The sequence below is a fragment of the Dendrobates tinctorius genome, unplaced genomic scaffold, assembly GCF_039654945.1.
Source record: "Dendrobates tinctorius isolate UK_male_01 unplaced genomic scaffold, ASM3965494v1 ptg000445l, whole genome shotgun sequence".
NCBI classification, from domain to species: Eukaryota; Metazoa; Chordata; class Amphibia; order Anura; family Dendrobatidae; genus Dendrobates; species Dendrobates tinctorius.
The window spans coordinates 495336-509123 of record NW_027362107.1 but is presented as its reverse complement, the minus strand read 5'-3'; the positions used below and the strand labels follow the sequence as shown (position 1 = coordinate 509123).

Sequence of the window (13788 nt, the reverse complement as noted above, 5' to 3'; positions counted from 1 at the left end):
GACGACCGCTACGCAGCGAGCCAGGGGCCGACGACCGCTACGCAGCGAGCCAGGGGCCGACGACCGATACGCAGCGAGCCAGGGGCCGACGACCGCTACGCAGCGAGCCAGGGGCCGACGACCGCTACGCAGCGAGCCAGGGGCCGACGACCGCTACGCAGCGAGCCAGGGGCCGACGACCGCTACGCAGCGAGCCAGGGGCCGACGACCGCTACGCAGCGAGCCAGGGGCCGACGACCGCTACGCAGCGAGCCAGGGGCCGACGACCGCTACGCAGCGAGCCAGGGGCAGACGACCGCTACGCAGCGAGCCAGGGGCAGACGACCGCTACGCAGCGAGCCAGGGGCCGACGACCGCAACGCAGCGAGCCAGGGGCCGACGACCGCTACGCAGCGAGCCAGGGGCAGACGACCGCAACGCAGCGAGCCAGGGGCCGACGACCGCTACGCAGCGAGCCAGAGGCCGACGATCGCTACGCAGCGAGCCAGAGGCCGACGACTGCTACGCAGCGAGCCAGGGGCTGACGACCGCTACGCAGCGAGCCAGGGGCCGACGACCGCTACGCAGCGAGCCAGAGGCCGACGAAGAGGTATGTGGAGAGGTCTGCTCACTGCTGGATCCAGTCTATCATTAGCCTGTGAAAAAAACTACAGGAGAGAAATGTCCTATATGGAGTAAAGTATGTGCCCCCCACATCCACCTCCGGGGGCTTCTCTGTCGCCTTGTCCTAACTGTAGCTATAGAGGTGACTGGAGGATAAGACCCGATATAATAGCAAAATAGTGAGTGCAGCTCTGGAGTTGACTAGAAGACATGATGTAACATAGTAACATAGTTAGCAGGCTGAAAAAAGCCCTGTGTCCATCCAGTTCAGCCTATATTCTGTCAGAATAATCCCCATATCTACGTCCTTCTAAAGAACCTAATCACTAAGATACAATATACAATATATGGGTATTGTAGTTCCCCCATACCCTTTATTAATTTTGTTACCCTCCTTTGTACCCGCTCTAGTTCCATTATATCCTTCCTCAGCATCGGTGCCCAAAACTGTACACTAGGGTGACCGCAAAAAATCGATGTCGGAATTTTGTCCGTCTGGAACCCAAAAAACGATTCCCCTTTCCAGATATTGAGATAGCCAAAATTTGAGCTCGATCAAATGACGTTAACCCGTGCCGCTCGTCGCTCAAAGTTTGAAAAAATCCAAATTGAGGTATTTTAAGATTTAGGTATTTTGCATAGTCTGTTAGACTATAAAGAATGTGACAACAACATTGCAGAAATAGCCCTGACCACATTTTCGAACCATTTGTGGTATTTGAATGCAGAGTTGGTGGGATTATCGTTTTTTGATCCCACCATTACAGACAATGAAAAGTTGTTAATGGCTAATAAATTGTTCAGTAGCACAGATGAACCATCACAGCACGCTAGGGTTGTAAATCCAAAAGTTAGGAAAGAAAAATTAAGAGGTAGGAAGTAACCGACTTTAACGACCTTCTGACAAAAGATGAAGAACAAAAGCAATATGTCCTGCAAGTTGTAAGCAAATGCCGAGCATTATATTCTGACGTTTCAAAAACTACTTTAACAAAAGCTCTACAATAGATTAGATAACTATGTAACATTATCAGCTCATGTAGGTTAGCGTGCTCTGATGGTTCATCTGTGCTACTGAGCAATTTATTAGCCATTAACAACTTTTCATTGTCTGTAATGGAGGGATCAAAAAACGATAATCCCACCAACTCTGCATTCAAATACCACAAATGGTTCGAAAATGTGGTCAGGGCTATTTCTGCAATGTTGTTGTCACATTCTTTATAGTCTAACAGACTATGCAAAATACCTAAATCTTAAAACACCTCAATTTGGATTTTTTCAAACTTTGAGCGACGAGCGGCACGGGTTAACGTCGTTTGATCGAGCTCAAATTTTGGCTCTCTCAATATCTGGAAAGGGGAATCGTTTTGTGGGGTCCAGACGAACAAGATTCTGACATTTCCCCCCCCCATATGAGATCCGGTCACCCTACTGTACACAGTCCTCCATGTGCGCTGTAACCAGGGATTTGTACAGAGGCAGTATAATTCTCTCATCTTGTGTATCCAGACCTCTTGTAATGCACCCCATGATCCTGTTTGCCTTGGCAGCCGCTGCCTGGCACTGGCTGCTCCAGGTAAGTTTATCATTAACTAGGATCCCCAAGTCCTTCTCCATGTCAGATTTACCCAGTGGTTTCCCGTTCAGTGTGTAATGGTGATATTGATTCCTTCTTCTCATGTGTATAACCTTACATTTAAGGAGGATAATCCAGAATAACATCCCTCAGAAACCCTTCACATATCTCACCAACATTAGAGGTTAGACTTACTGGCCTATAATTTCCAGGTCACTGTTAGAGCCTTTGTGAATATTGGTACCACATTTGCTATGCGCCAGTCCTGTGTAACAGACCCCGTCGCTATAGAGTCCCTAAATATAAGAAATAATGGTTTGTCTATTCCATTACTTAGTTCTCTTAGTACTCGTGGGTGTATGCCATCCGGACCCGGAGATTTATCTATTGTAATCTTATGTAGCCGGTTTCGCGCCTCTTCTTGGGTTAGATTGGTGACCCTTAATATCGGGTTTTCTTTGTCTCTCGGCATTTCATTTTCCACCGTGAATACCGTGGAGAAGAAGGTGTGTAAATATATTCGCTTTTTCCTCGTCATCTACAACCATTCTTTCCTCACAGTTTTATAAGGCTCCTACACTGTCACTTATGATTCTGTTACTATTGATATAGGTGAAGAGCAGCTTGGGATTAGTGTTACTCTCCTTTGTGCTCCTCTGTTTCCTTTTTGGCAGCTGTAATTAGTTTGTTAGATAAAGTATTTTTCTCCCTGTAGTTGTTAGATCCTCAGCGGGGCCGTCCTGCTTTAGTAGTAAATGCTTTCTTGTTACTGGTAATCGCCCCTCTTACTTCTGTGTTTAGCCACATTGGGTTTTCCCTATTTCTTGTCCTTTTATTCCCACAAGGTATAAACCGCTTACAGCGCCTATTAAGGATGTTCTTACACATTTCCCATTTATTTTCTGTATTCTTATTTCTGAGGACATTGTCCCAGTTACCCAGAATAGTAGAATAGTGAGTGCAGCTCTGGAGGTGACTGGAGGATAAGACACAATGTAAAAGCAGAATAGTGAGTGCAGCTCTGGAGGTAACTGGACGATAAGACACAATGTAACAGCAGAATAGTGAGTGCAGCTGTGGAAGTGATGGTTCCCTTCAGCACTGCTCTCGGCTCCGCCACACTGACGATCCTGTGCAGAAGAGCTGACACTTGGAGGAAAGCAGGACGGTGGGGAAGCGACCCCAGTACATAAGGGGATGCGAGGCTGCAGCGCAGGTGGGTGTTGGTGAGCAGGGCCCATGATGGCAGGGATTACTTACACGTCATCATCGTACTCCTTCGGTGGAGACACGGCAATAACCAGATCGATCCAGTCCTGTGAAGAGAAGAATAATGAGAGTTGCAGTAGGGTAGGAGAGAATATGATAGCCGGCAGTGATCCAGTCCTGAGTACGTTCACCGAAGACTGTAGTATGACGACGGGGGGGCAACACTGGACGAGAGTCTGGGTGCCATTACCACAGTGATGCTTGTCAGCCATGGCCAGGTGTTGATGAGAGGGAAACGGGCGTTTAGCCAAGTAGGAACAGTAACATAGCGGGCGAATCAGTCAAGTAGGAACAGTCACATAGTGGGCGAGTCAGCCACGTAGAACAGTCACATAGCGGGGGAGTCAGTCATGTAGGAACAGTCACATAGCGGGGGAGTCAGCCACGTAGGAACAGTCACATTGCTGGGGAGTCAGCCACGTAGGAACAGTCACATTGCTGGCGAGTCAGCCACGTAGGAACAGTCACATTGCTGGCGAGTCAGCCACGTAGGAACAGTCACATAGCGGGCGAGTCAGCCACATAGGAACAGTCACATAGCGGGCGAGTCAGACACGTAGGAACAGTCACATAGCGGGCGAGTCAGCCACATAGGAACAGTCACATAGCGGGCGAGTCAGCCACATAGGAACAGTCACATAGCGGGCGAGTCAGCCACGTAGGATCAGTCACATAGCGGGCGAGTCAGCCATATAGGAACAGTCACATAGCGGGCGAGTCAGCCATATAGGAACAGTCACATAGCGGGGGGAGTCAGCCACGTAGAACAGTCACATAGCGGGGGAGTCAGCCATGTAGGAACAGTCACATAGTGGGCGAGTCAGCCACGTAGGAACAGTCACATTGCGGGCGAGTCAGCCATGTAGGAACAGTCACATAGCGGGGGGAGTCAGCCAAGTATGAGCGCTCACAAGGCGGAGTCAGCTACATAGGAAAGGTCACATGGCGGAGAGTCAGCTACGTAGGAAAGGTCACATGGTGGAGAGTCAGCTACGTAGGAAAGGTCACATGGCGGAGAGTCAGCTACGTAGGAATGGTCACATGGCGGAGAGTCAGCTACGTAGGAAAGGTCACATGGCGGAGAGTCAGCTACGTAGGAAAGGTCACATGGCGGAGAGTCAGCTACGTAGGAAAGGTCACATGGCGGAGAGTCAGCTACGTAGGAAAGGTCACATGGCAGAGAGTCAGCTACGTAGGAAAGGTCACATGGTGGAGTCAGCCACGTAGGAAAGGTCATATGGCGGAGAGTCAGCCACGTAGGAAAGGTCATATGGCGGAGAGTCAGCTACGTAGGAAAGGTCACATGGTGGAGAGTCAGCTACGTAGGAAAGGTCACATGGTGGAGAGTCAGCTACGTAGGAAAGGTCACATGGCGGAGAGTCAGCTACGTAGGAATGGTCACTTGGCGGAGAGTCAGCTATGTAGGAGCGTTCATATGGCGAGGTTCAGCCACACAGGAACAAATACATGGCGGGGGAGTCAGCCACATACAGTAGGAACGGTCACGTGGCAGGGTGCGGCCACGTATGAGCGCTCATCAGTATATTCCATTGCTGTCCTGCCCTCCACGTCTATTAATACTTGAAACTTTTCAGCAGCGATGCACACACCTCACGACCACGCTCGGCCCACGCAGATACCTCTCGTCCCACGCTCAGCGTCACCTTTCTATTCCATCAGATTGTTGTACAGTGGCATGTAAAAGTTTGTGCACCCCTGGGTCTACATTACTGTTATTGTGAACACTAAACAAGTTGAAGATGAAATGATCTCTAAGGATTAAAGTTACAGACAACACATTTAATTTGTATTTTAGGCAAGACACAGACAGCTAAAAAAAAAAAAAATAAAGGGAACACTCAACAGGACCGAACTTTAAGGCCACCACTTCTGTGACATCAACCTGTCCAGTCATGAAGAAACACAGATGGGCAAGAACCTGGCAGCAGGACCACAAGGAGGAGCAGTGCCAGAGCCCTGCAAAATGGCCTCCAGCAGGCCACAAACATCCATGTGTCTGCTCACCATGAGGGAGGTCTGAAGGCCCGATGTCCACAATTGGGTGATGGTGCTTACAGGGCAATTGGCATTTACAAGACGATTGGCAGATTCGACATTGGCACCCTGTGCTCTTCACGGATAACAGCAGGTTCACACTGAGCACGTGACAGAGTTGCTGGGGAGAACGTTCTGCAACTTCCTCCAGCATGACCGGTTTGGCAGTGGGTCAGTAATGGTGTGGGGTGGTATTTCTTTGAAGGGTCGCACAGCCCTCCATGTGCTCGCCCGAGGTAGCCTGACTGCCATTAGGTACCGAGATGAGAATCTCAGACCCCTTGTGAGACCATATGCTGGTGCGGTTGGCCCTGGGTTCCTTCTAATGTATGACAATGTTGGGTCTCGTGTGGCTGAAGGGTGTCACTGATGGCCTGCTCGTTCCCTAGTCCTGAATCCAATAGAGTACATCTGGAACATCATGTCTTGTTCCATCCACTAGTGCCATGATGCACCAGACTGTCCAGGAGTTGACTGATGGTTTAATCCATGTCTGAGAGGAGATCCCTCAGGAGACCACCCACCTCCTCATCAGGACAATGCCCAGTCGATGTAGGAAGGTCACACAGGCATGTGGAGGCCACACACACTACTGAGCATCATTTCCTTATCTTGAGGACGTTCCACTAAAGTTGGATCAGCCTGTAATTTGATTTTCCACCTTGATTTTGAGTATCATTCCAAATCCAGACCTCCATGGAACATTAATTCTAATTTACATTGATCGTTTTTATGCTTTATTATTCTCTCTCTCTCCTTCCCGGCCAGCGGTTCCTTTAAATTTCCTCATTTTCAGGATCCGTCTAAAAACGGATCCTGTGCCATCCGTTCACATCAGTTGAGAATGGATCCGCTTGTCTACCTTTTTGGCGGATTAAAACTGATGCAAATAACTGAAGTGTGAAAGAGGCCTAAGCAGCTGCCGAGCACTCTGAAAATGAGAATGGTGGAGGCCACAAAGCAGGAGAATGCTATAAGTAGACAGCAAAGCATTTTCACATTCCCCTTTCCTAAGCTGGAAATGTAATTAAATGGCCATTACCAGGAACAGTGGAGGTTAAGGTAAGGTCAGGAAGACCAAGCAAAATGTCAGTGAGAGCTGCTCGTAGGATTGCTAGAGAGGCAAATCAAAACCACCGCTTGACTGCAAAAGATCTTCAGAAAGATTTAGCAGACTCTGGAGATGTGGTACATTGTTCTCCTATTCAGAGACACATGCACAAATATGGCCTTCATGGAAGTGTCATCAGAAGAAAACCTCTCCTGCATCCTCACCATAAAATTCAGAGGCAGAGCTATGCAAAAGAAAATCTAAACAAGCCTGATGCATTTGGAAACAAGTCCTGTGGAGGATGAGGGTGAAATAGAATAGATGACAATATATATATATATATATATATACATATATATATATATATATATATATATATATATATATATATACACACACACATACACACACACACCGTGGGTACGGAAAGTATTCCCACCCCTTTAAATCTTTCACTCTTTCATGTACACTCTGCACCCCATCTTGACTGAAAAAACCCCAGAAATGTAGACATTTTTGCAAATTTATTAAAAAAGAAAAACTGAAATCTCACATGGTCATAAGTATTCAGCCCCTTTGCTCAGACACTCCTATGTAAGTCACATGCTGTCCAATTCCTAGTGATCCTCCTTGAGACGGTTCTACTCCTTCATTGGAGTCCAGCTGTGTGTAATTAAACTGATAGGACTGGATTTGTAAAGGCGCACACCTGTCTATATAAGACCTCACAGCTCACAGTGCATGTCAGAGCAAATGAGAATCATGAGGTCAAAGGAGTTGGCCAAGGAGCTCAGACAGAATTGTGACAAGGCACAGATCTGGCCAAGGTTACAGAAGAATTTCTGCAGTACTCAAGGTTCCTAAGAGCACAGTGGCCTCCATAATCCTTAAATGGAAGAAGTTTGGGACCACCAGAAGTCTTCTTAGACCTGGCCGTCCAGCCAAACTGAGCAATCGTGGGAGAAGAGCCTTGGTGAGAGAGGTAAAGAAGAACCCCAAGATCACTGTGGCTGAGCTCCACAGATGCAGTAGGGAGATGGGAGAAAGTTCCACAAAGTCAACTATCACTGCAGCCCTCCACCAGTCGGGCCTTTATGGCAGAGTGGCCAGACGAAGCCTCTCCTCAGTGACAGACATATGAAAGACCGCATAGAGTTTGCTAAAAAAAAACATATGAAGGGCTCCCAGACTATGAGAGATAAGATTCTCTGGTCCGATGAGACGACGATAGAACTTTTTGGTGATAATTCTAAGCAGTATGTGTGGAGAAAACCAGACACTGCTCATCACCTGCCCAATACAATCCCAACAGTGAAACATGGTGGTGGCAGCATCATGCTATGGGGGTGTTTTTCAGCTGCAGGGACAGGACAACTGGTTGGAAATGAAGGAAACATGAATGTGGCAAAGTACAGAGATCTCCTGGATGAAAACCTCTTCCAGAGTGCTCTGGAACTCAGACTTGGCCGAAGGTTCACCTTCCAACAAGACAATGACCCTAAGTACACAGCTAAAATAAAGCAGTGGCTTCAGAACAACTCTGTGACCATTACTGACTGGCCCGGCCACAGCTAGGAAAATGGGGGGGGGGGTTTACTAGCTTGATGGAGGACCATACACCATGAGGAGGACATGTATATCACCTGAGAGGTCAGTAATCAGAGCTAGGAAAATGGGGGGGACTGTCCACCATGAGGAGGACATGTATATGATGCAAGAAGTCAGTTATTTATCAGTAGTTCTGAGGCAGACGGACGCAGAGCGGCACGCACCCTGGAGAAAAGCACGCACTCCGGAGAGCGGCACATATGCAACCCGCTAGATGACACGTTCCCCACACAGTGGCACTCACCCCGCCAGAGCTCCAGGCTCGAGACAGCGTGCTCTGAGCTTCAGATAAAGTCACGTCAGTCAGGATCTTCCCGTTCACAGCCAGAATCTCATCTCCTCGTACAATCCCACCTACAGGAGAGACTTAGTGAGTAAGCGACCCCCTGGGTAATGGAGAGCCATCAAATCCCCAGCATAGCAACCTACCGGCCCCTCCCCCGCAACAGACAAGAGGCTCCTGGGTAATGGAGAGCCATCCAATGCCCAGAATAGCAAGATACTGGCCCCTCCCCCACTGTAAACAAGAGGATCCTGGGTAATGGAGAGCCATCCAATCCCGAGTATACCAAGATACTGGCACCTCCTCCACTGTAAACAAAAGGCTACTTGAGAGCCATTCAATGCCCAGTAGCGCAAGATACTGGCCCCTCCCCCCTGTAAACAAGAGGCTTGTGGGTAATGGAGAGCCGTCCAATCCCGAGTATAGCAAGATACTGGCCCCTCCCCCACTGTAAACAAGAGGCTCCTGGGTAATGATGAGCCGTCCAATCCCGAGTATAGCAAGATACTGGCCCCTCCCCCACTGTAAACAAGAGGCTCCTGGGTAATGGAGAGCCGTCCAATTCACAGTATAGGAAGCTACCGGCCCCTCCCCATCTCCGGACATACTGGTATCTGTCTCTGTGGTGGCCATTACAGCTCTCTGCGCATCAATGACAACTTCTATTATGTTGTAAGGAAATAATCCTACAAAAACGGAAGGAGTAATAGCCAACAAGATAAATGAACAAAGACGGAGGCTAAATATATAAACAAAGTACAGAAACGCTATCGATCCAACAACCTCACATGATTAATATGGGCATAGAAGGCCCCAAACTGCAACATGAAAAAGGTAACCTAACGCGACAGAAAGCTTCATATAGGGAAAAGAACCAAGCAGCACAAAATGCCACTGAACCCCTAACTGTGAGAAGTACAACAGCTTAATATTGCACTGGGTACAGAATTATTAGAGACTAAACTCCTATACCAATCCTTGTGGACAAGTCAATATAAGCCACTATACATTCTCCTAGCCCTTCAAAGATTAAGGTGCCGCCCATAATGCAAATAAGCTATAGCTTACCCATGTGGGGAAGGGGGAACAGTGAGCAGTTGGGCACGCCAAGAAGAGCCCCGACGCGTGTTTCACGTGGTGTTGCTTCCTCGGGGGCCTGTGCCCTATTTCTTGGCAATTACTTAACTCTATATATAAAATTGAATGTGTGTGTGTGTGTGTGTGTGTGTGTCACCAACCAATCACGAAGCATCTTTCATTTCACCAAAGCTGTTTAAAAGAAGCTGAGCTGTGATTGGTTGCTATGAGCAACAGTTTTCTCACTCCACAACACCTCAGCAGACAGTGACCGGTGGGGAGAAATCTAGCATCCCCGGAAACTTAAGCTCCCAGCCATTGCCTGTCCCCCAGAAAGGAGCAGACAGCACATAACAGAAATGAATCCCCCCTCCTGTGCCCATATACCCATCACACATCCTCCATTCTATAGGCAAATCTTCCCTCTTAAAGGGATCTCCAGTATGGGAGTTAGGGCAAATCCATCCAGCGCTTTGGTTTGACCCCAGGCCTCTCTTAAAGGGATCCACAGTATGGAAGTTAGGATCGTTCCACTCAGCGCTGTGGTTCTGACCCCAGCATCTCTTAAAGGGATCATTGGTATAGAATATAGGGCAATTCCACTAAGCACTCTGTTTCTGACCCCAGGCCTCTCTTAAAGGGATCCACAGTATGGAAGTTAGGATCGTTCCACTCAGCGCAGTGGTTCTGACCCCAGCGTCTCTTAAAGGGATCCCCGGTATGGAAGTCAGGGCAAATCCATCCAGCGCTTTGGTACTGACTCCAGGCTTCTATTAAAGGGATAATTGGTATGGAAGTCAGCGCAAATCCACTTAGCGCTCTGGTTCTGACGCCAGGCCTCTCTTAAAGGGGTCCCCGGTATGGAAGTTAGGGCCGTTCCACTCAGTGCTCTGGCTCTGACCCCAGGCTGACGGGATGATGTGGGATATTAGGGGTAGTAGTCCGGTGGCTCTGCTCGACGGGATGATGTGGGATATTAGGGGTAGTAGTCCGGTGGCTCTGGCTGACGGGATGATGTGGGATATTAGGGGTAGTAGTCCGGTGGCTCTGGCTGACGGGATGATGTGGGATATTAGGGGTAGTAGTCCGGTGGCTCTGGCTGATGGGATGATGTGGGATATTAGGGGTAGTAGTCCGGTGGCTCTGGCTGACGGGATGATGTGGGATATTAGTGGTAGTAGTCCGGTGGCTCTGGCTGACGGGATGATGTGGGATATTAGGGGTAGTAGTCCGGTGGCTCTGGCTGACGGGATGATGTGGGATATTAGGGGTAGTAGTCCGGTGGCTCTGGCTGACGGGATGATGTGGGATATTAGGGGTAGTAGTCCGGTGGCTCTGGCTGACGGGATGATGTGGGATATTAGGGGTTGTAGTCCGGTGGCTCTGGCTGACGGGATGATGTGGGATATTAGGGGTAGTAGTCCGGTGGCTCTGGCTGACGGGATGATGTGGGATATTAGGGGTAGTAGTCCGGTGGCTCTGGCTGACGGGATGATGTGGGATATTAGGGGTAGTAGTCCGGTGGCTCTGGCTGACGGGATGATGTGGGATATTAGGGGTAGTAGTCCGGTGGCTCTGGCTGACGGGATGATGTGGGATATTAGGGGTAGTAGTCCGGTGGCTCTGGCTGACGGGATGATGTGGGATATTAGGGGTAGTAGTCCGGTGGCTCTGGCTGACGGGATGATGTGGGATATTAGTGGTAGTAGTCCGGTGGCTCTGGCTGACGGGATGATGTGGGATATTAGGGGTCGTTGTCCGGTGGCTCTGGCTGACGGGATGATGTGGGATATTAGGGGTAGTAGTCCGGTGGCTCTGGCTGACGGGATGATCTGGGATATTAGGGGTAGTAGTACGGTAGCTCTGGCTGACGGGATGATGTGGGATATTAGTGGTAGTAGTCCGGTGGCTCTGGCTGACGGGATGATGTGGGATATTAGGGGTAGTAGTCCGGTGGCTCTGGCTAACGGGATGATGTGGGATATTAGGGGTAGTTGTCCGGTGGCTCTGGCTGATGGGATGATGTGGGATATTAGGGGTAGTAGTCCGGTGGCTCTGGCTGACGGGATGATGTGGGATATTAGGGGTAGTAGTACGGTAGCTCTGGCTGACGGGATGATGTGGGATATTAGGGGTAGTAGTCCGGTGGCTCTGGCTAACGGGATGATGTGGGATATTAGGGGTAGTTGTCCGGTGGCTCTGGCTGATGGGATGATGTGGGATATTAGGGGTAGTAGTCCGGTGGCTATAGCTGACGGGATGATCTGGGATATTAGGGGCAGTAGTCCGGTAGCTCTGGCTGACGGGATGATGTGGGATATTAGGGGTAGTAGTCCGGTGGCTCTGGCTGACGGGATGATGTGGGATATTAGGGGTCGTTGTCTGGTGGCTATAGCTGACGGGATGATCTGGGATATTAGGGGCAGTAGTCCGGTAGCTCTGGCTGACGGGATGATGTGGGATATTAGGGGTAGTAGTCCGGTGGCTCTGGCTGACGGGATGATGTGGGATATTAGGGGTAGTTGTCCGGTGGCTCTAGCTGACAGGATGATGTGGGATATTAGGGGTAGTAGTCCAGTAGCTATGGCTGACGGGATGATGTGGGATATTAGGTGTAGTAGTCCGGTGGCTCTGACTGACGAGATGATGTGGGATATTATGGGTCGTTGTCCGGTGGCTCTGGCTGATGGGATGATGTGGGATATTAGGGGTAGTTGTCCGGTGGCTCTGGCTGATGGGATGATGTGGGATATTAGGGGTAGTAGTCCGGTGGCTCTGGCTGACGGGATGATGTGGGATATTAGGGGTCGTTGTCTGGTGGCTCTGGCTGATGGGATGATGTGGGATATTAGGGGTAGTAGTCCGGTGGCTCTGACTGACGAGATGATGTGGGATATTAGGGGTAGTTGTCCGGTGGCTCTGGCTGATGGGATGATGTGGGATATTAGGGGTAGTAGTCCGGTGGCTCTGGCTGACGGGATGATGTGGGATATTAGGGGTCGTTGTCTGGTGGCTATAGCTGACGGGATGATCTGGGATATTAGGGGTAGTTGTCCGGTGGCTCTAGCTGACAGGATGATGTGGGATATTAGGGGTAGTAGTCCAGTAGCTCTGGCTGACGGGATGATGTGGGATATTAGGGGTCGTTGTCTGGTGGCTCTGGCTGATGGGATGATGTGGGATATTAGGGGTAGTAGTCCGGTGGCTCTGACTGACGAGATGATGTGGGATATTAGGGGTAGTTGTCCGGTGGCTCTGGGTGATGGGATGATGTGGGATATTAGGGGTAGTAGTCCGGTGGCTCTGGCTGATGGGATGATGTGGGATATTAGGGGCAGTAGTCCGGTAGCTCTGGCTGACGGGATGATGTGGGATATTAGGGGTTGTAGTCCGGTGGCTCTGGCTGACGGGATGATGTGGGATATTAGGGGTAGTTGTCCGGTGGCTCTAGCTGACAGGATGATGTGGGATATTAGGGGTAGTTGTCCGGTGGCTCTAGCTGACAGGATGATGTGGGATATTAGGGGTAGTAGTCCAGTAGCTCTGGCTGACGGGATGATGTGGGATATTAGGTGTAGTAGTCCGGTGGCTCTGACTGACGGGATGATGTGGGATATTAGGGGTAGTTGTCCGGTGGCTCTAGCTGACAGGATGATGTGGGATATTAGGGGTAGTAGTCCAGTAGCTCTGGCTGACGGGATGATGTGGGATATTAGGGGTAGTAGTCCGGTGGCTCTGACTGACGAGATGATGTGGGATATTATGGGTCGTTGTCCGGTGGCTCTGGCTGACGGGATGATGTGGGATATTAGGGGTCGTTGTCTGGTGGCTCTGGCTGACGGGATGATGTGGGATATTAGGGGTAGTAGTCCGGTGGCTCTGGCTGACGGGATGATGTGGGATATTAGGGATAGTAGTCCGGTGGCTCTGGCTGATGAGATGATGTGGGATATTAGTGATAGTAGTCCGGTGGCTATAGCTGACGGGATGATGTGGGATATTAGGGGTAGTAGTCCGGTGGCTCTGGCTGACGGGATGATGTGGGATATTAGGGGTCGTTGTCTGGTGGCTCTGGCTGACAGGATGATGTGGGATATTAGGGGTAGTAGTCCGGTAGCTCTGGCTGACGGGATGATGTGGGATATTAGGGGTAGTAGTCCGGTGGCTCTGGCTGACGGGATGATGTGGGATATTAGGGGTAGTAGTCCGGTGGCTCTGGCTGACAGGATGATGTGGGATATTAGGGGTAGTAGTCCGGTAGCT

At 49.9% G+C, this 13788-nt stretch overlaps 1 protein-coding gene across 7 annotated transcripts in view; it reads right to left on the bottom strand.

The window, feature by feature from the left end:
- USH1C (USH1 protein network component harmonin) overlaps nucleotides 1-13788 on the bottom strand; it is a 270528-nt gene that overhangs the window by 34609 nt on the left and 222131 nt on the right. For all 7 annotated transcript variants that reach the window (XM_073564288.1, XM_073564289.1, XM_073564291.1 and 4 more), the window contains 2 exons: nucleotides 8410-8519; nucleotides 3443-3498 (listed from right to left, as the gene is read on the bottom strand). In XM_073564288.1, the coding sequence (XP_073420389.1) occupies nucleotides 3443-3498; nucleotides 8410-8519 (166 nt within the window). The remainder of the gene's footprint in view (nucleotides 1-3442; nucleotides 3499-8409; nucleotides 8520-13788) is intronic.